This window comes from Symphodus melops (assembly GCF_947650265.1).
Source record: "Symphodus melops genome assembly, chromosome: 19".
NCBI classification, from domain to species: Eukaryota; Metazoa; Chordata; class Actinopteri; order Labriformes; family Labridae; genus Symphodus; species Symphodus melops.
In genome coordinates, this window is record NC_136709.1 from 3,324,183 (window position 1) to 3,349,324 (window position 25,142).

General features: G+C 40.9%; 1 protein-coding gene across 3 annotated transcripts in view; it reads left to right on the top strand.

Moving 5' to 3' along the window:
* Window positions 1-25,142, top strand: part of daam2 (dishevelled associated activator of morphogenesis 2) — a 117,713-nt gene that overhangs the window by 48,895 nt on the left and 43,676 nt on the right. For all 3 annotated transcript variants that reach the window (XM_079369896.1, XM_079369898.1, XM_079369897.1), the window contains exons 3-5: window positions 4,594-4,683; window positions 13,717-13,791; window positions 19,572-19,666. In XM_079369896.1, the coding sequence (XP_079226022.1) occupies window positions 4,594-4,683; window positions 13,717-13,791; window positions 19,572-19,666 (260 nt within the window). The remainder of the gene's footprint in view (window positions 1-4,593; window positions 4,684-13,716; window positions 13,792-19,571; window positions 19,667-25,142) is intronic.

Here is a 25,142-nt window from a genome sequence, read left to right on the forward strand (position 1 = left end):
TCTCAATCAGCGTCACAAAGACACACACCCACTCCCACTCCCCTGTCAGTCACTCACACCTACCCACTCACTTACCTCCTTTATGTCCTGCTTTTTCCTTTCAAACTCTCTCAGCGCCGCGTACACTTCCTTTTATTCTTTACTCGTTCACCTCTTTTCACCACTTTTCATTGTCAGCCACTCATCTCTGTCTCAATGCATTTAGCCTGAAGCGAACATGCAGTCTAAATGACAGAAGCGGATATTTAAGGTTCTCCCACACTGCTCTGACTTCACTCTCATGTTTTATTGCATCCTATCTCTCCCCCCACTTTTTCCATATGGTGCAGAGAAATACTTTAAATATCTCCCAGACTTGTTACATGATCTGAATCCCTTTTTGTCATGCAAATAAATCTACCGAGGTCATGAATGGCATTTGTGCTTAAAGATAGTTAGTAGGTTTTTGTTTTTCCTTAAACCATAAATTATAGACTTATACAAAAGTGATGCTGTTTAATCATCACTTCTCGACCTCCATACATGTGAGGTGGTAAAGAGACTTTTTTCATGTTTTGTTTGTTTGTTGACATGGGATGTTTTTGGGCGGTGAGCTGGTGTGTTTCCAGCCAATGACAGCGTGCGTATGAGTTTAGCAGTGGATTCAATTTGCCGGTTAAAACCTGCAAATATGACACATGTGGAAGTAGCAGCAAATTACAAAAATGTCATCATAGTGTTGCAAAACACCAAGCGGATAAGAGCTACTTCCAAAATTAGGGAGAACGTTGAGTTAACCCCTTTAACTGGGAAAACTATGATGCTTCCCGCTGGGTGTAAACGCTGACCCATCCAGTTTAATCGAACGGACAGGCACGCATGTGGGGCGAGCGAGTGAGATCTGAATTAAAGTGTAAAAAGTGTCCATCACCAGATCTCGGTTAGCTTATTTCGTCAGCACATTTGAGAACCTCGAAGAGTCAACTGATTGACGGGGCTGATCAGTCAGTCTGCAGAATGAATCTCACAGCTTTTTAAGCATTTGTAACGTTATTGGATTGGCAGTTCTGGAGGAAATGTGAAAGAAGAAGGCCTTAGGTTTGTATTATAGCCCTCTCTAGCTGCAGGTGTAACAATATTAGCTTTGGTTTATGTGAATCCCCCGACCGGCGCACGCTGCTGAAGGAGGACCGGGGCGCATCAAGAGAGGTTTTTATTCAGTGAAGTAAAAAAGCAGGATCAGTGTTGTTTTGGAAGACTGAGACAGGGACTGGGTGTTTCTTGGGTGTTGTTGTGGTTGTGAATAGAAACCATGTGATGCGGATGTGGTGTTGGATCAAGTTTTAATGGCTTGAGTGACGGAAGAAGAAGAGTGGGGAAATTGCATAAGGAGAAAGTGAAAAGTCTTCTGGATGGCATTACACTGGCATTCCTCCACCACCCCAGTTTCCTTTCCCAACTTCATCTCTGTTTTATCGCTTTTGCTCGACAATTTCTAACTAAAAGATTCAGCCCGTGTTCTCAAATCTCAACATAAATAAGCACGAGGGCTGCTCGGCGTTTTGTTCTTCATGAACAGATATCATTTTCTATTTATTGTGTCATTTTAAATTTGTCCATCAAAACAAACCCGTCTCCTAGCTAAATCTGTTTCAGTCCTCTAAGTCACTCTCAACACACTCATCAGCATGGTTCAAGATAAAGCATGAGAAGTAGATTTATTATCTCCCCGACAGATGGACAGATGAATGTGGGTTTGTAGTTTGTGTTCCTGTGTTTACGTTTTCTTGTTTTAGTTTTTCAAAAGATTTTATGGAACATTTATTGAAGCGATGTTTAAAGCATGTATAGCACATGTGGATATGAACCTGCAGAGGACAGAGTCCTGGCGGTTCTAGCACTACTAATGTTAGTCACATTTTGCAAAACAAATATTTTGCAGACAATTTGATGTCGTTTTACTCAATTTAAAGTTTTTTTTCCGAGTGTTTTCTTACCTTTAAACTGTTAGTCAGTCTACATTTTAACTGAAAAATAAATTAGTCGGTTAACGAGGCACATTCCCAATACGCCTTGAGCTTCATACAGAAACCTTCTGTATTCAATCTATTTTAAAATGGAACTCTTGGGGAGCTTTCTCCCAATAACTGTTAAACCGGGGTGTCTCAGACACCTAAATCCTCACTTTTATTGCTGGCGTTCACACAGAACTCACCTTTTTTTAGCTTTAATTGAAGGAGCCTGCTGTGGAGTGTTGCAAAGGGACTCAGTAATACAGTAGAGTGTACGAGAAGCATCACAGAGATCAGCTGCCAGGCTCAGCTCCCATCTGGTTCAAATCCAGGGGTCTTATTCTCGCTGATTTCCCCACCAGCTCCCAGTATCAGCTCCTCCAAACAGCAGCAGCAGCTTGGACTGCGGGGCTTTGACCCAGGAAACAGGCGGCAGGCCAGAGACAAGCTGGTTTCTCAGCCTCAGTTTCTAAGCCGGGGGATGTGGAGAGAGGATCGTGGTCTAACCCAAAGCTGAAATCTGTAAAGATTGAAGGGCAGAGAGTCAGAGGTTGGATGTTTAGCCGCCAGAATATGGCTTGTTTTTCGACTTAGCACTGACAAGTGCACATTGGTCACATGCAGCATGCATTTATTGTAGCTGGTAATGTAGACCCTGGAGGATCGGCTCTGTGTGTGAGTCACAATTATTCATTGAATCGAGGTTGCTGGGATGAAAAAACGCTTTGACCAAAGATCCTAAAGCTTCTTTGTGGTTTGTATCAGTATTAGACCCCCTTGAAGTTCACACCCTTCAGATTTTTCCTTTTTTTTTTTGCCAAAAACCGCTATAATGCTGCTGCTGGTTATCCCGCTGAAAGGACTTGGTAAGAGATGATGTCATCCCTCATAGAGTCGAACACTTGGAATGTGGGCAACCTCAGCCCACCCCGGCCAGCTGAATGGATGAAAACAAACCCTGTGAATGTACTGGCCTGCTTTAAGGGGGCCCCACCTCTGGCAGCGGTAGCCATCTTCACTCTGGGGGGCCCGGGAGGCCCGATAGTTCTGGCTGACATCATGGTAGCAGAACCATTAAGATGAGATTAGTCTGAGCTTTAGCACAAAGCCCTTGTGCTATAACATCTCATCCGTTGCTCCATTTTTCAGGCTTATCCATTTTTAGTATTGCGTAGCCTCTTTCTCTGCCTGTCGTCTTCTTTTCCCTCAGTTCATTTCTTCTTTTGCTTCTCCACCGGACCTGTCTCTTTTTTTTTTTTATTAGACTTTGCTTTCCTCCCTGGCACATAGAGACTCATTTCCTGCTCTCATATGCATTTCAAAAGGTGCAGGAGGCTCCTTGTACCAAGCGGAAGAATTAAGCAATGCAACTGGTTGAATATTAAAACACCCTTCTGAAGTCTGTGGAGACCGGTCGTCTGTCAAACAGAATCAAATGTCACTGTGTAAACGTGACTCCTTTAGTAATCTGTGGTCACTGCTGAACAGTTTTAACATGTATTATTACATGGGTCTCTCTAAGAACTGGCTCTCTAATGAGCTGTTTCCTTATGTCCTGCTTCACACAGAGTGGTGTGTGCTTTATGCACATTCTTGGCAGCTCTAATGGATCCACTCACTTTGTGGATAAACTAGCCAGCAAACCTTCACCCTTAACCGTTGTCTCGTTGCCTTCCTTCTGAGATTTGACCTACAGGAGAACTCCTTGACTCTCACTCTCTTTTGAACATTTATTTTCAAATCCAAAACTAAAATGTCGCGCCTTATAACTTAACTGCAAGCATGACTGGAATTTGTAGATTTTTAAAAATCTTACTTTTCTGTTGATTGCAGATTTGGATAACTTAAATGTACCAAGCAGTAAAATAACACTTAAATAGTCTCATATTGTTTGATCTAGTAGGGCTTTAAATTATTGTCAGCAAAAGGCACAATCCTAAACCTCTAAATGAATGATGAGCAGTTGAGTTTAGAGACGGCACATAGTTATCTTCAGGATAAGATCATGCTTTAGGGATTTAATAATCCAGCATGCTATTGTGGTTTTACAGAGGAAATATACCCACAGTCACTGCTTTACACTCATTCAGAGTGCTGAAATGTGCAATTTACAAAACGATGCCCCGCCCCCTTTTATCTATAAAGTGTGTTACGAGGAGATTCTTTTGTGTTAGGGTTAACAACAGCGGTGATTATGTCATCATCCCTTCTTTTCTTTCTGTCTTTTACTGTTTTTTTTGCTGTTTTTAACTGTACACTGTGATTTTTACATGTAAAGTGCCTTTGAGCTCCTGTAAAAGCGCTTACAAATAAAATGTATTATTATCATTATTATTATTATTAGTATTATTATTATTATCATGTCCTACGAGGTAGGGTGATTTTGGCTCATGTTTCGACCACTCATTACATAAAATTTAATTATATATATATATATATATATATATATATATATAAAATCCCAATATATGTATTTCCCATCATGCTGTAAAAAGTATGACCTTTTTTATTATCAAATATAAGATTATTGTTTAGCACGTAGTGTAAATATTTGTTAATAATAAATACTGTGTGGCTAAAACAGCATACTCTCTTGTTGCAGGATGAGCTGGACCTGACGGACAAGAACAGGGAGGCCATGTTCGCTCTTCCTGATGAGAAGAAATGGCAGATCTACTGCAGCAAGAAGAAGGTGAGTGGGTCTCTGTCGTCCTCTCTTTACATCAGCTCCAATCCCTGGCTGGCCCTCGATTGAATGGCTGCCTAAACGCACAGATCCGAGCCAAACTGTCTGCAGCGAATGTTGTTGAAGGGCATTTTCTTACCAGAACTCATTTTCTCATTTCTGCATTGACGTAAACGTGAACTTTTTTTTAATCAGCACCGTGTTTTTTTGCGGGCAATTTTGTGTGTGCACGTGTGTGTTGTTGCCAAACGTAAACATCCCTCAGGACACAAACGCATGTCGTTCTCTCTCCCCTCCCAAACGCTTGCCATAAGACCCTCAATCTCTACATCTTCCTCCCCACATTGGAGCAAGCAATTTCCTTGTGCTGCTTAAGAATTGTCAACATACTGTGAAAGCTCTAGAACATTCTGGTCAGCCCTCTCGTTCAACCCTTTCCCCTCGCCAAAACATATTTAGTTTTCTTCATACCCTTAAGCGTGTCTCTGCAACAACAACTCTGGTCTCACTTTGTGGTCAACTGTGCACCATGGGATGGCATTGTGCATGGAGAAAAAAATGAAATAGAGCCCCCCTATTTCTCTCAAAAGCAAATTGAATAAATAGTCATAAACCCTCCCCTGTGTTTCTGTGCTAATTTGTTTTTTGGATGAGGGTTTAGAGCTGGAAGCAGGACGAGGCTGTGACCCCTCCTCTCTTTCCAAAGCATGCAGGCTCCGCTTCGCTGATATGATAGGCTCTGACAACCTCTTTAAAAAGTAGTAAACACACACCACTTTCTGTGTGTTCGTGCATGCGCGTGTGTGCACCTGCATGTCAAAGAATTTGTGCTTGTATTTAAGCCAGCATTGAGTTACAAGGAAAAGCAATGGAATTGTGGTGTTTAAAGGGATGTCAAGGCGAGGATGGAAGCTGGAGGTGCACACGAGTTTACGATGAAATGCAATAAGTGTAAAAATAATACAAGTGGAGGATATAATCTTTGTATTAAAACATTATGATAACCAAAGGACTTGAAGTTTGCTGTTCCCTTTGAATATTTTGCACAATATCAAAGGGGATTGCATGTCTGGCAGAATGAGCATTTGCACATGTGAACCCACATAAAAGATGCAAGTCCAATATCACCCCTATATCAGGTATTAAATATCTCAGCGAAGAGACCACAAGCGTTTATGAAGACTCTTTGTTCTGTAACAGGAGGTAATGGAAACAAAAATGTGGCAACAGTCTGGACATATTGGAACCGGAGTGGTTTGCAGTGTGCTCCTAAGCTTGGTTTAGAGGTAGGATATATTAGTTTGTCATCCCGTCCCTGATCAGGAATCATTTCCTCTGTGAGGCTATGGTGGAAAAAAAAAAAAAACAGATGTGTGTCCACGCCAGGAAACAGAGAGCAAAACCGGGGTCACAGCGAACAGCAGAAAGCTTGAGGAAAAATCAAACAAACCCCTCATTCATGGATAGAGGCAGCGTAATGGAGAACAAGAGGGGAAAAAAAACTACTGGCGTGCGATATGGGATAATAACCTGCGTGTCTGAGTGTGAATATTTGGGCAGGAAGGCTTGAATTCTGTCCCCACGTGCACACACCCACACATACATGAAGAACCACATCGGGAAGAATATGCGCAGGTTATTCAGACATAACCCACATGCTTACATCACACAGTAGTGCCCTGTGTTCCTCAGAATTACAGCATGACAGTGATTTGAATGGAGAGAGCAGTGGACAGCAGAATTTCCCTCAGCCGGTCCTGTCCAGGACAAACACTGGGACCCTTGTTTCCTCCAGCCGAGCGACGGCTCCAGTTGTTGTGGTTAGATAACACTTGGAGAGAGCAACAGAGGGCACAACAAGGGGACAAACTAACTTTGTTCACCTGCTAAACAAACTGGCCAACACATTTCTCCTCAAACAAATTAAGCTTTGACCGTTCTATTTCTCCGCTGTCCAGTGGAAAACAAATATTCTGACTCTGATTATGTTTTGTTTTTTCCATAAACTGGAGAGCTAAATGTTTCTTTGTGCATTGACATATATATATTTTTTTCTATTTCTAGCCTCTTTAAATGTTGGAACCATTAGTATATCTGACTCTGGGTTGATTCTTTTCTTATGTTTTAGCTGTTTCACTGATACCGACCAGTGTGAAAAATAACGGTGTGGGAAGCGGGAAACTTTATAAACAAAGACAACAGTAAATTTTCAGAACTTAATTCAGTTTTTATTTTGGGAGATGAATTACCAGCGATTTACTCTAAAGAAAAAAAGGCATGTGAATGCAAACATCCTTAAGGTTTTAAAAAATAAAGCCAATGTGCAAAAAAGTGCAGTTCCAGTTGACGACATCTTTTTTTATGTTGGTCTATGTGAAGAAAGAAAAACAGATTAGATTTCCAATATCTTAAGTTACAATATGAATTCAGCAGTTTGGTATGAAAATGCAGTTTTATGAGAATCTCATCTTCTTACAGCTCATACCAGTCAGCAGTGATGTAAGGGAATTAGTGTAAATATGATCTCTGTGTACCATGACTAACTCGAACATCTTGTCGAGGCCTCTACATAAGCCAAACGTATCTGCACCTCTGATCTCAGCCACCCAGTCAGCCATAGCCTGGGGTGTTGGTGAGCTGTATGTGTGATTGTGTTTGTGTGTTTGTGTGTATGTATAAGCAAGAGAGATAGATTTCATTCTTGGAAAACTTTTAAAAGAAGGGATGTCTTGTTCACATGTTCAGTGTGCAAGTAAAGTAGAGGTAGCATAAGTAAATCTATGTATGAGTGCTTTGCATTGTGTGTGTGTGTGTGTGTGTGTGTGTGTGTGTGTGTGTGTGTGTGTGTGTGTGTGTGTGTGTGTGTGTGTGTGTGTGTGTGTGTGTGTGTGTGTGTGTGTGTGTGTGTGTGTGTGTGTGTGTGTGTGTGTGTGTGTGTGTGTGTGTGTGTGTGTGTGTGTGTGTGTGTGTGTGTGTGTGTGTGTGTGTGTGTGTGTGTGTGTGTGCACTTTGTTTTTTTTGAAGCATGACTCGTGTCCAGAAGCCCCCAGGTAGGGAACGCGATGTAACATCTAACAGCTCCTGATAATCGTTCAGTGCTTGAAGCAAGGTCTCCTGACTCTCATTAGTAGCGCTGCACTGACAAATGCACACACTCAAGCTGTACTTGCAGTCCACCATCCCACAATATGGCCCTTTATCAGAGCCAGAACACTGACAAAACGGGCATTGATCCACGAGTCACTGTCCTCAATTTCTCTAAAAATAGGATCTTTTGTATACCATATTTGCTGTTCAAAGTCACACAACTCAGTCTTCAGATGCTGCGAGTGGAAAACCATTTCTAAGCACGCACTGGCTATAGTTACCATATTCAGCCTCACATATTACTTTGCAAACATGCAGCTGATGTATTCAATTATTTGCCATGTGTGTTTTATCCGCATCCCTTAAACTAATTTGACCCCGGGCAAAGATGTCTGCCTGAGCGTGTGCTTAAACGTGCGTTATGTTAGCAACCTGTAACAGGCAGCAAACGTTACATAATCTTCCAGAATTCAATATCCTGCCCATTTCCTGCCTCTCTAGGTGAGACTTTATATCCTGGCTTCCATAGAACAATATTCCCTGCAGAGAGATGGGGTCTTGGAATGTCGGACTGTCCCTCTTGTTGTACAATCAGGAAACATATCGTAGCGACAGCTGATGAGAAGATCATGGAAAATAATTTACAATACTTCAGTGACTACTGCATTGTGTCTTAATTTATCAAAGTTATTGCTGCAGGTTTTTACCATGTGTAATTTACAACTCTCTTTGATGGACTTGAAAGTGATGAGAATGAAAATAATTTGATTCATGCAGTTGTAATTTGATGCAGTGATACTTTTTTTTCTGGGAAAATCACACGTTATAGGGCATGTACACGCTAACCTGAAGGGAGGACCAAGGGCCTGCAGGGGCTAGCATTGCTAACGTTAGCCACACTTGACAGACCAAGCTATGCCATTTACCTGCAGACAATATCAAATAAATATGCTCAATTTAGACTGTTTTGTCTTGTTTTGTCGTTGTTTTTTTAACCTTTAGTCATGTGTTCAATTTAAATTTAATTAACTTTTAGAGTAGTCACCCATGAACATCCCTAATAGATACAATGGAAACTACACAGGAGGCAGAACATATATTAAAGGAATTGGAGAAGGACGTGTTAGAAGTTGGAAGGAACAACCACAGCAACTTTTCAAGGGCCTTAGTCAGAAGGCCCCACTGATCTCCAAATATCAGGAGACACAATGATATGAATACAAAGTAAATTCTGTGTTTTTTGGTTAACCAGACTGGCCAATGCCAGTGTTTGTATAAGACAATAAAATGTTCTCAGCTCTTCAGAGGTTGGAAAGAATAGGATGGGACCACTTACTTTGTCTGGACTCAAAGTTCAGATGTTGGTCAAAGGAAACGTCTAGGTTATTTCAGGTTACCTTAGCAATTACTACAAAATGACTAATGTAATAGGTATTTCAGTAGAAAGGCACTCAAGGCCTAAAATGATGAATTCTCTTTATTCAGGGTTAATTTAAGTAATCTGGCAATCAGTTTTGTGCAGCTTGTTGGTCCTTTCACTGCTTTTGGACAGCTCGTGAGAGCCCCTGCATCACACCCCTGGTCCCCTTGGGCCTCTCTGAGCACATGGGAACAGAGTTTAAGTCGTTGACAAGCACTCTGATTGCCAGAGAAACTGGAGACCTCTTTGGAAGCATGTTGCTGAGAGACAATACATGGATTCTGGTTCATAAGGGACCTAGAGCAGTTTGACTTAAATTAAAGAAGCAACTGGGCCAAGTTGGCTGCTGAAGCCCTAAGATCGGAAAATGTGAAAGTGAAAATATGCTGATCTGTAATGTGCAGAAGATTATTGCATGAAAATATATCAGGGTCAAGACCAAGCACATGTTGAAGTCATCATGATTGATAAACTCCTGAATTGGATTCCTACATGAATGCAGAGTCTAAGGTTCTGGTAATTGAAGTGTTCTAGTTTCCATTAGTAGCCAGTTTATAGACAAAATAATTGTGGTATCCATTTGAGAGAGCTTTGGTTGCATATAGTAAAATACTCCCTAGATTAAAATAGGCATTGATGAAAATGTTTTTTCAGAGCCCATTGGCTGTCCTCTGACTATGATTTAGCGAAAGGCTATGAACCCATCAGCCATTGTCCAAAAACAAGGAATCTATCCGTTTGTTGAAATAACAATTAAAGTGGCTTGTTGGACAGCATACAATGGCCAGTGCATTGAAGAGGAAGTGCAAGTCCTAATGAAATCAGAAAATAGCCGAGTCATTCCAATGTACATTTTCAAAGACAAGCAAACTGATACCATTATTGTCAACTTCAAATGATATGAAACCTTGTTTGATACCTTAGCAACCGTCTGAGGCATCTAATGTTATGTAGTTTTAAAGAAAAAAAAAAGGAAACAACCTAAACTGCAAGGAATTCCTGCACACTGTCTCGACAATTGCACTGTCAACATTTCACTACCAAGACATTGCCTGTTTATTTGTGCAATTTAGACTTTGTCTTTTAGTTAATATATGACTGAAGATCAAAAGAATCTTTGGTACTTTTTGATTCTTGCAATCAGAAGAGGGTATTATTTGAAAACACATGCTATCAAAGTATCCAAAATGGTGACTACCTCAGCGAAAACGGTAGAAGGAAGGCCAAGACACTTCAAAGTTTTTACTGTGGCCCATTGAACATTTGGACTTTCTATCACCTGTGGTTCTTGAAACCTTCACTTGAAATCCATGTGTGTAGGTGTCTCCCAATCTGTAAATTCAATCATCATCATCAGTGAAACCTTTTGCATGACAGTAGGGGGAGCAGAAATATGTAATTTCATCTATTCTTTCAACAGGTGCCTCTGCAAATGCAATTGCCTGCCAAATACAGGGATCTGTTCTTGAACCCTGGATTTAGTCAGTATTTGGGTTTGCTGAGAAACTATATATTCCTCAACAGATGTTTGTAACAAGAGGAATACCTCACAAAAATATACCTGATACACTGCTGGGGATTCCTGTCCTCTTTTAGCTGGAACACAATTGTAAATCATATTTAATGTCACCAGACATGAGGAATGTACGGTGCAAAAGTGTGTAATTGCTGTACGAGAATGGCGGTCCCGACCTTAAACTGTCTGTTTACCCAGATGAGGACCATGAGCAGAAGAGCACTCAGTATGCAAACATTGTGCAATCATACAAATACAAACTTTAAATCAATTCATAACAAAGGCCTGCTGTTTGCAGTTTTCACTTCTAAGAGGCTCCATTCTTTGCCGTCTGGCTTCTTATCATAAGATTTTAATGCCAGTCATCGAGCTGTGATTAACTTCCAGAATTATTAGATTCAAAAAGCAGCACACAAAAACAGGCCAACAATCCCTGAGCGCTGTGAAACTACTTTCAAAATGAAACTATTCAGAAAGGGTATAGAGATACAGGACTTGAACCTCCCAACAAACCTAATGTTGTAATCATTTTTCATTGGTCCCAAAACAAGAGGAAAATTACAGTACTTTACTCCAGCTCGTGAAACTGCCAGACTAAATGTTGCATTGGACCCAACATGTTTCTGAGGGCGTGTCGTCCGTGGCTGTAATTCAGTCGGGCCAAAAAGAGGCAGTTAAGTTGTTAATCTCAGCGTCAGGATCTGTCTGGCATCGCGTCCTGAGCGTGTCAGCCGGCCAGTTTGAAAACACAAACTGAGTGGTACAGTGCACTCTATTGTTTTTGTTTCAGCTCAGCTCTTTCAGACTGAGCTCAAATATTGGCATCCAGTGCTGTAGCTCAGAAACAGAAGTTACTATGAGAATTATAACTGACTTTTGAACCACCTTTATTTTCCAAAAAAGCTAGAGTGGAGCTACTTGAGTGTTAATGATCCATAAATCATTGAGTCTGCTGATCTGCAGTTTATTTTTATGTCCAGCATTTAAATGAATTGGGTTACTAGAAATAATAAAGGGATTTTATGTCTTAGGACAATCAATTCAGACTGGTTTGATTGGCTTAATCAACAGTAAAAAGGTACTTTCAGTGCCATCTAAATTTAGAAGCAACACTTCAAATACGCAGGGATAGGGTGGCAGGAAAATAGATTTTACCATATCAAGAAGACACACAGAGAGGATTAATGAGCACTTACTGTGCTGTGAATGCCCTTGCAGTAAATGATGTTGTAAAAGTACTTGAGGAAAGTTACGTAAGCAATCAGAGTGCCCCAACAGCTTTAGTTTATGTAAGAAGCTCTTTATAGAAGGGGATCTTAGCATAATTAATGCAAGGAGAGACTTTGATTTGGCATCAGCAGTTATTAATCCACCTACCAAGTAGAAAACAAAGTCTCTGAGACAAGGCATGGATCTCTTTTGATCACATTAGACAAAACAACTGGTACTTATGAATGTCTTCTCCATTTTAAGATAAGACAATAAATATATATATATCTCCATACTTTTTCTTACACAGCTTATTCTGCTTACATCTCTCCATGACGTGTAGAAACAGGAACAACAACATCAACAGCGCTCCACCAGCACTCTAAGCCCCGTCTAAACAAAGCCAGATGTGAGCGATGAACATGGACTCTGTTTTCCTCAGTGCCTTTAGTCGCTCATGGCACCAGGCTTCCTCTGATTGGCTTGGACAAATTGATCTCAGACAGAGCCCCTTGAAAAGTATCAGGGAGTGCATTTCATTACCTGGGGCAATTCCTCATCGTTTCTCCAGTTTCTCCAGTTGATCTGAACTAAGACGAGTGAATAATGTGGATGTTGTGACCCCATTACAATGGACTCGATTACCTCGTCGATTTAATTTTCACGAGGAGGTTGTTGTATGTTGTTGAGGATATGGTAAAATGCTAACTTGCACATCTGCTGTTTTTAATTTTACCCATTAAATTTTTAAGAAAATTGACAAAATAATAAGGTTGTTACTGGGCGTAGTACCTGGCTGGAGTCTCGGTTTAAAGTGTGAAGACTGTATTGATATCAGCATGAGCTGAACAATTAACAAAAGTTTAGAAAGTGTCTGTAGTACATCAAAGTCTTTGGTAATATCCAGATCTATTAGAGAATCTACATGAGTAAATGAGAAAAGCTGATTTGATCTGCATGGCGCTTCTGGAAAGGGTCGACATCAGATTAAGTCTTCATAAGGGGATAAATATTCCATCATCAATATTCCTATCCCAAAAACCGACTGACAAAAGACCTAATGTCACCAGTAGTGTTTGTTATCATGAAGTATGAATGGAAGAGTCCACATTGGGGCAGCAGTAGCTATGCCTGTACGGTCTTAGGTAATAGTCCCCGGTTTAAGTCCTGGTGCTGACCAAAATATGAAAGTTGGTGTGGTAGCTGGAGAGGTGCAAGGTCCCTTCTTGAATAATGCCATGTGCCCTTGAGCAGGGCACTGAAACCCCAACAGCTCTGATGTGCTCCCTGTGTGGCATCTCTTTTGTTTGTGCATACATTTTGGGCCTATGTGTGTTAGAGGCAGGTGACGACCAGAATTTCCCTCAGGTGATGGATAAAGTAAGCCCATTCATTGATCCATCAGTGATTAGTGAGCCAAACAGAAGAGGCCGAAGCCTCATGTTCTCTCTTGTCCCTGTTGAGTTGACCATTTTCTTTAACTTTGGCCAGAAAAAAACAAAGGAATGATCACTAAAGATGATGGTACTTTAAAAACAATAAAACATCTGAAGAAAAGTAGGGAAAATGAAGGTTTAGATGAAGACACATCTGTGGGTGAGGTCCAAAACTCTTTCTGCAATTACCTTCGATTGCAGTAGGTGCTGCCAGACGGAACAAAATGAGAACTTCCAAGATTGCTTGCATTGTTTGCATCATAATGTGTGTTATTTGCTTGCACTTAAAAATGCAGCGCTATGATGAAGGGTTTTTCTTTGAAAGTAAAGTGCTTCATTCTCTCGTCTTTGTTCTTTGTTTTCATGCACAGGAGCAAGAGGACCCCAACAAACTGGCCACCAGCTGGCCCGACTACTACATCGACCGCATCAACTCCATGGCTGCTGTAAGTCAAAGACATTGTTTGGATCTCTTTTACCTACCAATGAGAAATGTCCTTTTAGTAACTTTTATGCTCCTGTGAGGAGTTAAGGTAGTTAATGAAAAGACTCAATCTTTAACTGGTGCCTCTACTGTATATGACCTTAAAAAGACAACTGTGGCATTGGTAGCCTGGTGGTTAGTGCAGTAATACTATGACTTTGATAGTCCTCCAAGCGGGGGGACCGTGTTCAAATCTGACCTGTGGCTCCTTTCCAACATGTCATTCCACTCTCTCTCTCTCTCCCGGTCTCTGACTTTATCCATTGTCCTGTCTCTTAAGGCATAATACAAATCAAACCTTTAAACAGTCAAACAAAACTTAACAATTCCTGAAACTGTTACCCCAAGGCAGAAACTGTTGGTTTCAATTTTCAATAGGTGAACTGACTTTTAACAGAATGCAGGATTATGTTTTTCATCAGAGTGTTACGTAAGCAAGTACAGGACAAGATCAGTAACAAGATTGCATGGATGTCCAAGATCCACACAAAATGAAAGTTCCTCATGGTAACTTTAATTTGACTATTTTAAGTATCCCACCCTCCCTTCCTGTGAGGTCAGCGTTCACTCAGTCATTTTTTTCTCAGACTCTTCTGTTGGCTCTCTTTTATCACCTCCCTGCTGACTGCTTGTTATGTTCGCATGACCACATTCCTTCGCTGTGACCCCAGCAGTCACACACACTGTGATGACAAACAGGCCACTCAGACACTCTGCAGTTCAGTCAGTGGGAATGACTGTCAAACACACGGAGCAAAGCCAGGATGACAATATTCATTATTTACAGCCAGCATGACTGCCAATAAAAACTGCATGATACCATCATTATACAGCCAGCAGCCTTGATCCCTGTAGCATTTGAAGCACAGATTCTCTTTTTTTGTTTTTATAAATTAAGCTACTGACGAGTTCTCGACCAGTGAGCTTTGACCCTGAGTCCTTCTGTGGATGGCCGGTTGGCTCCTGAATGTTTTGAGATCATACAACGTGGCATCTTTAGGGGGGCTCTTTAAGGATGACATGCAAGCATGAAATTTAGAGACTAACAAGTCACAAGTGGAGACTCTAAATAACAGCAAGAGCCTCAGCCACAGACTTTTCCACATTCCACTGGGTTGATTTTTGTTGTTTGTTTTTCTTATCTGGCAAAGGAAACACTTAATACATCGTCAAATCATTCCAGGCCGTTAATCAGATCAAACTGTTCGGCTAACGCAGACTTCGTTAAATATGACGCCAAAACTGGAAAATGGTATTTCATATCTCTTTATTGCAATATTATTAGTTTTTCTTGTAAACATGCATGTCGCTGCAAACCATGTTGAATGTTACTATTTTTGCTGCTGATTTTGTCTAAAAACAACACTCAAGGGACGAGAACTGCTTTATAAAGTTGAGCTGTTGAAGTCTGGAGAAACTATTTTATTGTCATTCTTTTACAGACAGCACACACACACACACACACACACACACACGCACACACACACACACATACATAGTACTGTAAGTATATACTGTAAGAGAAGCCTAGACACTAAGAATGTATAATCTGCAAGGGCAGCAGCGGTGTCTCTGTGCTATTTCATTTCAGACATTTTTATGACAGTTATACTTGTCTTTTGTTTTTTTGTATCGCTAATTTTCTGCACAACATCCTAAGTCTGTCACTATTTTTGCTAGAGTTCACAATCATTTGAAAGTTTAAAAATTGTCAGGCCTAATTGTTAAGTTGTGCCAGGCATTTTTCCTTTTTAGCTCACTTACACTCCACACTCACATTAGCAGTGGGCTGTTCACACATGCAGCTCGTCCCGTTGATTTTGGGGAATTTTCAGTAGTTTTATACATGTGTTAAAACAGCTTCATATTCAACACATACAACATACATTTTCTTCATTTAGCTTTTTGTGCGTCAAGCCCTACTTTAGCAGCATCCCCACTTTAAATCACAGCACACATTCCCTCCCCTCTCTGAATCCATTTTTTTCCCTTGCACCATAAATCATCAATTTTCTCCACCATCCACCCCAGACAGCGACTTGACATGAGCATCCTTTTAAGTTTGGAGATTCTGCTCGTCTATGACTTCATGTCTTGGCGAGCTCACCGGGGGCAGCCCGTCCAACAGTAGCTTAGTTATTGGATGAGCTAATTTTTTGCTTTGCCGCCCAGCGAGCTTACTGTTTAACCAGCGTCTTGATGTTCATTCATAAAATCATGTCAGAGCCCTGAGGTTATGCATTGGTCACAGTGTGAGAATTCAAATTTTCTTCTTACACTGACAAAAGTTTCTTTCACCTTGCTGAATCCAAACCAGTATTGAGCTCCTTACAGCACAAGGCTTTGTGTAGATAGAAGCAAAAGAAGATTTAACTCAAAGGGAAGCAACAGGGCTCCTTGTGCCAATGATGTAAAGAAATATGGAGGATGCAGGAAGCCCGTCACACTGTTGATCCTCCACTTCAGAAAGGAGGTCTCAAATAAGCTTTACAAAGGGTTTTCACGTATTCATTAAAGTGCAGCATTGACAAGCTTAAAACAATGATTAATTTCCAAATCGACTGAATGGTGACCTTGTGTTATTATCACCCTGCAGCTTTTACAAATAGGTTACTTTTAGACACACTACAAAATGACTAAAACATTTTTGGGATATTACAGCCCGGTATGACTTTACAATCAAGTGCCAGTAAATCTGTTCAAACAAAGCTGCTAATTCATCTTGTTTCCAGTTACTAACAGTTGTTGGTTGCTGGCCAAACAGGAACAATAGCATAGCTTTCAGTAATCATTTTGTTAGCTTAATGAGGTTTTGTGCCTTAACTTTTGCATGATTATTTAGTTAAAATAATGCTGTTTTGCCTTCCTTTTCATTCAACAAATACTTACTTTGCTTGGCCCAACATGACCCACATGGACCAAATTAAGGTTTTGATGAGCTGCACTCATCACTCACTCGTTTAACGGCGCTCTGACGACTAGCTTGAGGGCACAGTTCTGACTCTGGGGGGCACTTCCCATAATAAGGATTTAGGGAAGCATGTTGTGCTGGTTTACTGACTGCCTTTAATAGTATCCTTATGTGCATGTTGGCCATGGGTTCGATTGAGCTTACAAATAGCAGATGTAGGGGGGAGCGAGTTGGCTAGACTCATTGACACGGTGAACTGGCCCGCAGCACGACCAAATCACTCACTCTTCCCAACACTTGTTGTGTCCAACTTCCCATTGACTATGAATATATTCATTTAGAGTAACAGGAGCCAAACCTTTTTTTCACTTGGCACTGGACATACAAACCATCTGTACTAAGGACTAAAGCTAGAGGATGGATGTTTAGACTGCACTGTTTCTGGATTGTTCATTCACACAACAGCCAGACCATTGAACAGATATATAAAGATATGCCAAAGTGTCTCCATCTCCTTCCATTGTAGAACATTGAAGCTAAAATACCCCCCAATGTCGGGCCCGACATAATTGTGCATTTGGAACCAGAGACTGCGCAATCTGCAGCATCAAACCCCTTTCTGTTAACAAAAAAACACATTTATCTTACCAATGAAACAGCAAAGATCCCTCTGGTTGATGCAACCCAAAGAAGAACGGATTCTTGTGTCATTTGATTCATTGTTACTGAAGGTGAAATGAGCAGGGGAGCCACGTGTCAACAGAGCTGTCAGTCTTTTATTAGCATTAATTAAGTAAGTAAAGTTCTTGTGAATATTAGGGCATAAATCAGCATGATAAGAATTCTTATGACAGAAACACTGACGTGTATTGTGGTGGTGAAGTTTGTCCCATCCGTTAACATCAACATTCACATCGAGTAGGCCTTAAGAACTATACTGCAGCCACTCAGTAGGATTAGCATCAAATGATTTGGATTCCCTTTTGGAGAGCTGTGTGTAAGTGCCGTCGATGGGCCTTTCTTAAACCACTCCCTCTGCAGTGTCCACCAACATAAACTCTGAGGTTTTAGTGAGGGTTGGGTGTTAAATCCTTTAAACAGTGAGTCTGCACCAATAGTGGCATACTAAACAGGTGTAACATGATTGAAAGTTTTGCGTAATCAGCTGCACAAACAATATGATAAAAAATGATTGCATCGGAAAGATGTAAAAATGAAGGTGATGCCGTTATTATTGGGGACTAATTAACCATTCTCTCTCGTCTTGAAATGTTTGTTCTTTGACTGTGAAGAGTTTAATATTTTCAGGGACCAAAAAAACAAAACATCTGATTGTATAAAAACCAGATACAAACAAGATGCTGAAAAAGAGAAATGCCACCAAATACGACTTTTTTTTTTCTTCCTTATGTTGTAGATGGAGTCAGATGGAGTTCATACTGTGCTGGAGTGGGGGTGTAGAGCATTTTCAGAAAGGCCCCTCTGGGTCAGACCAGAGTGCTGTGTGATTGTTTTAAGTCCCTTCGAACCTTTTCTTGTTCACGACCAATTTTATGTTTTTTTTATTATTTGGAAAAGAAAGTCACATTAAGCCTATTTTATGAGGAAAACAACTGGACATTCACGGTGACTTGTTACTTCTCTGTAATGCAACACACTGTATGAATCTTTGCACTTGGCAGTGAGCTGTCAGGAGCCTGGAGAGGCTAAACAGAAGGCCTGTGGCCCTGACTAATGGGAGCACAGCAGCTCTTTGATGTTGCTGATGGGAGGCTTTTAGTGACGCAGAAATGCATTAACACCACATACGGTCAAAGAGTTACTTTATTTCATGTGTTGTAAACTGGATTGGAGCTAATTGCCTGATGACATGACTGACTTTGGCGTCTTCAAACACATGGTCTTCTTGTGTTTCCTGGAAGCTAAGACAAACACACTGCAAAAACTTAAATCATAGAAAGAAAAACTTAATGTAAGCTTCAGTCATCTGACAAGTCCAAGTAAACTTTATATTTAAATATTTGAAGATGATATGCTTGTAATAAGTATTGCATTCTATGTGTCAAAGGACTTTTAATGAGATGTTACTGGTAGCTGGATTTGAGCTTGTATAGCGCTGTTCTAGTCTTCCTGCTGCTCAAAGCGCTTTAACACCACAACACACCTTACAAAGACATTCACACACTGATGGCAGAGGCTGCTTTGTCAAGTGGCCATCAGAAATAACTAATCCCATTCATACACATGCATACGCCTCAGATGAAGCAGCAGGGTTAAAATGTCTTGCCCAAAGTGACTGCAGGAGCTGAGGATTGAATCCCCATCCTCCAAACTGAGCCATAGCTGCCGAGAAATACTAATTTAGAAACGGACCTCTAATTACAAGACACCTTAGTTAAATATGATTGATTGCTATTTGCTCTTGTTTCTAACAATTCTGGCCTCAGTTTTTGCTTTTTATATCTCACAATAGGATGTTTAACTGGACTTGTCAGGTGAATGTGGCTTATATTACAATAAGTGAATAAGGCAAGTATCCTCGGTCAGACTTGAGTCTCTGTAGTGTAACATGCACAGATTCTCTGTGATGCTAAAACTAATGGAAACAAATAACTTGAAGAGAGGATGCAGCATGTAGCTTTAGTGGTTTATTTTATTGCTGCTAAATTAATGAGAACATTCTCATGTTGAGCGGGAAAGAAATAACAAAAGTCTCTTAATCCAAAGTGAAATAATTATTTTCCAGTAAGGAGCTCGCCCAGTTCTAACTGTGCTGAAGCCAAGTTGTTCATAAATGGACTCAATGATTTGTGCCTCTCACCACCTCTTAGATGCAGACGCTCTTTGCCTTCGATGAAGAGGAAATGGAAATGAGGAACAAGGTGGTTGAAGATCTGAAGACAGCACTTCGCACTCAGCCAATGAGGTAAGCACATCTCTCCCCACAACTTAAATGTGACCTCATCCTGTGCTGCACAACAAAGAGAGCCCTGTCTTTAACATGCATGCTCGATGCATGCTCAACGATACACACATCCTGTTTCCTACCTGGTCAGAGTGAGCATTCTCTCTGTTCATAAAGTTTGGAAGAATATTGGTCTAAAATGTGAAACAGTGGGATAGAGTTATGGGTCATACTTTCTTCACGTCCTGCAAACCCAAGTCTACAGATACAGGAAATTACTTTTAGTATGGCGTCTCCTTTCTGATCTCCCCAGCTCCTCATCTCTCAGCTCTCCTTTAAGTCATGCGTTTGGGCTCTTTGGCATGTTGAGTTAGTGCCAAAAATATTCAATCCAGTTAAAGCAGCATGCTACAAAAATATTTATTTTCCATGAAGCCTGTCTCTTGTCACCGGTGGATCACAGAAAAAAAAAATCCCTTTTAATTACTTCCAATTGAAATGCTTCCAATGAATATTATTTTAAGACCCACACCCCTATTTTCCTCCTTTAAAAGGTCATCAGCAGCTGTGGCACGTCACTCATCAGCACAAAGAAACATTCAAGGACACTGTACAGCACACTAACACAAACCACCTCCCTCTCCCCGTCAGCAGCTCCTTTAAAGCTGTCCATCAGCCTGTGTCAGTCGGATGATGCAGCGGTCTGGACCGTGGCGTGGTGCTGAATTTTCTCAAGGGAAGCTATGAAGTGCTAGACGTAATGTTTAGAGTGACAAAAAGCCAGGGTAGCCTCAGAGTCTGGGTCACGTCTGGGCTGCGTGTGTGTGTTGGTGTGGATGAATAGTGTGGAGAAGGTGGCTTGTATGCAGCTTCGAGCGGCATGACAAGTGATCAGAAGCTGTCATGATAAAGAGAAGCTTTAAAACGTTGAACATGCATTCAAGTCCAGTGAGAATAAAACATTTTCTGTGATGTTGAGGCCAAACTAGGGTGTTTACGTAACCAACATTTGACACATATACAGTAAGACTAGCAAAAACACAATATGGATACCGATTCGAAACCATCGCAACAACAAATCTAATTTGTAGGCAGGCACCAATATCAGGTTATTCTTTGTTTAATCACCAAACATTGCAGGAAAACTCCTTCACACTGTCCAAATTATGCAAATTGTGAATGTGTGAGATTAGAGTTTCACAACCATTAAACAGCTGTTATTCACATTTCTGAAGACTGAAATGAGGTAGAGTTAAGAAGACGTTTATTTTTGGAAGTTTGGATGTTTCCAAATTTATATTTTAAAAGGCGGTAAAAATGTGACCAAATACCCTTTCAGCAAAGTTTCAGACAAATGTGGTCCCTAATGCTTCCTTCGTTTGTGCAGGATTTTGAAAATTAGCCTGTTTTCACCCTGCATTCTCTCTCATTGGTTAAACTCATTTATAATTGAGTGTACTTAATTTACTTCATCAAAAGTTGCTGAAATGGTTCAGTCCACATTATTCAGCATCGCACCTGCTCTCATGTCGTTCACAGAGTGAGTTATTGCTCATTAGCGCATAGATGTTTTTTTATACTGTATAGCAGGTGCACAGAGAGCTCAGGGAGAGCATGTGCAGTGTGTTAATGTCCCTGCAAATCTGTCCTGTGAAGAAAGAAAAAGGTGGATTGGTTAAAAAAGAGAGAGGATTTCTATGTTTTAATGTGGCGATCACCTAAACACCCCCTTTGTGTGTCACCTCGGTCCCTTTGTGTGTGTTTAAACTGTATGCCTTTATTGAAGCTTTTGTAAGACATGGCTGTTTTATCTGTATTCAGCTTTGATTCATTTCTGCCTTTGGATGCGTGCCCATAGTGCCCTCCACCCCCCCATCTCTTTCCCTTATTTCTGGCGTTTTCATGAGGCAGCTGGGCCTGGTTGTAAAGAGGTGCCCTTGTGCCTTCAGCCCGCTCTGCAGGGACACAGAGCCCAAACACATGGAGGGCATACAGGGTGCCAGGCAGAGTGCACAAAAACAGCACAGTGTCAGCAAGCTGCCCACGGCTGTCCCTTTCATTCACAGGCTAATTGTATCAAGTATGTCAGACCACAGTGACATGTTGGGGTCATGTGTTCTGCTATGGGTTACATCATATGAAACACTGGCAAGAAGACAGTCTTAAGTTGCACATTTGTTTCCTTATCATGTAAAGATTTGATGACCTTTGATGAAAGGTTTCTGCATCCAGGTTTCAAGCTGAGAGGTTTGATTCACTACCTGAATGGTTTGTGAGCATTAAAACAAAGAAAGCTCTCCTTATGTCCTTTTTCACATGGTAATATTTTGAGTTTGAAAGAGTTCTGAGCAACATTTTTACATCTAATGGATTAAAGCCAGGGTTGATAATTTTCTCCACCGATGAGGGCGTTTAAACTGTGGGTTAGCTTCCAGCTGAATGAGACAACAGAGTTCCTACACAAGGGATGAGCGGAGGTCCGCCTCTGGAGCAACGACCCTAAATCTCAATGTTGAGACCTTTTATACACTGAGTTTGTTTTTTCAGATCTGTCATTTGTATTTTACTCAAAAAAAACCTTGCACACTGAGTCTGTTACGTTTATTTTTCTTTTGATAGCAAAAATTCACCCTCATGCATCACCTCTTTTATTGCAATGTATTCAGTAACACTGTGAGACCATTAATCTTTGCACAATGTCCCTTTTTATAGTGATAGATTTGGAAGAAAGTAAATCCAGCATCAAGATTCCTTTTAAATTCTCAGAAACTTAATTTAAAAAAAAAAAAAAAAAAAAAGCATGCATTTTTAAAGTTGTTTACTCATCGAGTCATGCAAACAGACTTGACAAGGCATGAGATTTATAGTTGTACAGTCTTGCATCAGGAGATGGTTTTGGAGTCCCTTGTAACCCGTTGATTTCTATGAAATCGCAGCAGAATCTGTTGCTGCCGCTCTGAGAACATCTTGTTTTTTCTGCCCCCTAAAAACGAACATGTTTGTTTTCTGTTATTATGCTTTCCTCTTGGCATGACAAACCGTACGACTGGATGCAAACATACATGTCCTGTTGTGGTCAAGCTCCAGAAGCATTGTTAGTAATGTCAGGGATGTAAACACAGAATGATGACAAGTTCAACAAAACTTGGATCGAATTAAACAAAGCCTGACTCAGTTATGGGAAACAGCAGGTCAGGCAGGTACCTTTCTGCTGCTGCACTCCTGAACTTGTTTTTATAGCTTTAATTGTTGAGCAGATTTAAAGGCACAGATGTTTTATTTCAAAAAGAAATTGGATTAATTATGAACAACTATAAACTGAGATGTTTGGAGGATTTTCTACATCTCTCTGTTATGCATTTGACAGCTTATCTCCTTTTCTCTGCCAGCAGTTATTGCTGTGTTTACTTGCTGCCAAATGGAGCATGAACCATCGCACTGGAGTCGTGTGTTTACTCGCATGGTGCTGATTTTCAACTTAAACGTGCATGTTCTGCGAGTCCTTATGCAAATACAAAGTACCACAGCTGGAAGTGTAGCTGCATCGAGTCTGCACAGTCTGGTGTACGTTTCAATTTAGCTTCCAAACAGTCAAATACTTAAACTCTCTGGAGGTATTTAGCTGCTTGTTAAGTGTACTTACATAAGCATGGTTTACGTGCACTGGTCTTTATGTTCATGCTGATGAGCGTACTGTGCGTGCATTCTTGCTCTCCTATGTGATGCTCCGCAATCACTGTCATTTCCGTGCTGAGACGACTGCAGGAGAACAGGAAATGAAGTTTTCCTGGAGGTCACCGAGGCCACTCTGGCCCACAGAGCACTGCAGAATCAGGGGCACGTCAGTAGAGCATAGCAGTGTTTCCCAAGACACGCACTCTGGACATCGTCTCTGCAAAACTCTTCCAGCAAGAATATTGACTTGGGTCGACTCTCCTATTCCACCCCACCTCCACCTCGCTCCTGTATCAACAGCGCTTTTGGACGAACCGTTACGACCACATGCAAATATTATCCCTCAAAACATTTTGCAGCCAAATCTCTAAAAGGTTCTGCTTAATAGGGAGTGAACTTAATATGTGTTAACATATTCCCAAATATCTGAGTAGGGTGTCACATGTTTGCAGAGTATTGGACAGAGCAGTGTTTTTACTGTGCAGATTTCTCACCCATCAGTTCTGAGAAATTAAGAGAAAGTAGGGCCAGGTGTGTACAAACACTTAGTTTCAGACTGCCTGAACCTTTACATGGCTTAGTTTTGCCGTTTTTTTGTCATAAACTGGAAGACAGGGAGGGGCTGGGAACAGGGCTGCATTTTGTAACTCTTACTGTGCAGGAGTGCATGACAACCTGCAGGACTCACTGAGTGTGTCGTACTCATCTGTCTGAAGAGCGGTCAGTAGAAATCCTCCCGTATTCACTGAAGTGATTATCTCTCTGCGTATTTGTTTTTTTAAGTAGAATATAGAAGACATCCACTTTGGATATGTTTTCATTTTAAAGCAATATCTGCTGCATCTGTGATTGGATCTCTTAAGCTGAAGACAAGGTTGTGAGGAATAAGGTGAGGACATGTTGTCACGGATACAACCCAATTTACAAAGCAATAAGGCTGTCTGTATCAATAGGTTCACATCTTCCTTATTTTCTGTCCACATATAAAAACATCCAATGCTGTTAGTCCAACTTTGAGCAACGGACTTGGCACGATGTCAGTCAGGCTAACATGTTGACATTGATCATAAAAGTAAGGTTTTAGTTGGACTAAAACAATAATTCATTGTTTGACTTGTCATTGTCAATAACAGCAGGAAAGTGGAAAAGTGGAAGTCTCAGAGTAGATGCCATTTCACTGTAAGAAGATACTTCATGTGGCGTTGAGCTGGACCAACCAAGAGAATGGAGCATTATAACTGTGATAAATCAAATGCAACCTTTATCCGAGTTCAGGAGTAATAATACAATGAATCAACACAATGAACCTTCATTATGTCATCCTTTATTTAAGACCTTGTTGTGAATTCCATGTACTCTTCACAAGCTGCTCTGTGGGACATTGTGAGTGACTCAGTGTGTGATTAATGTCTGTGTGTATCTGTGTGTATGTGTGTTTGTGTGAGTTTGTGGTTTAATAAACAAGTCACATGAACAATAGTGGAAACATGTCTCACTCAGTCTTTGTCACACACCGCAGACTTCTCCCTGTAGATTTAACTATAAACCCAGTCTGCAGAGCCATGTCAGGATATACTACACACATCACAGATGTGCACCTTGGCCAGGGCTTTTATTGTTCTGTGTGTGTATGTGAGTCCATTCGATGTGTGTTGCCCTTTGTTCTGGCATTGCTGTACCAGAGTAATACACCGGGCCTCACATCAAGTTAGATTTATTTGAGCTAACGCGGGTGGTGATATCGTATGACTCCTCGTCCAAAAGCTTCAAACACCTCGGTGAAAGTTTAAAGCAGCAGCTCTGCAGAACCTCAGGGCTCTTG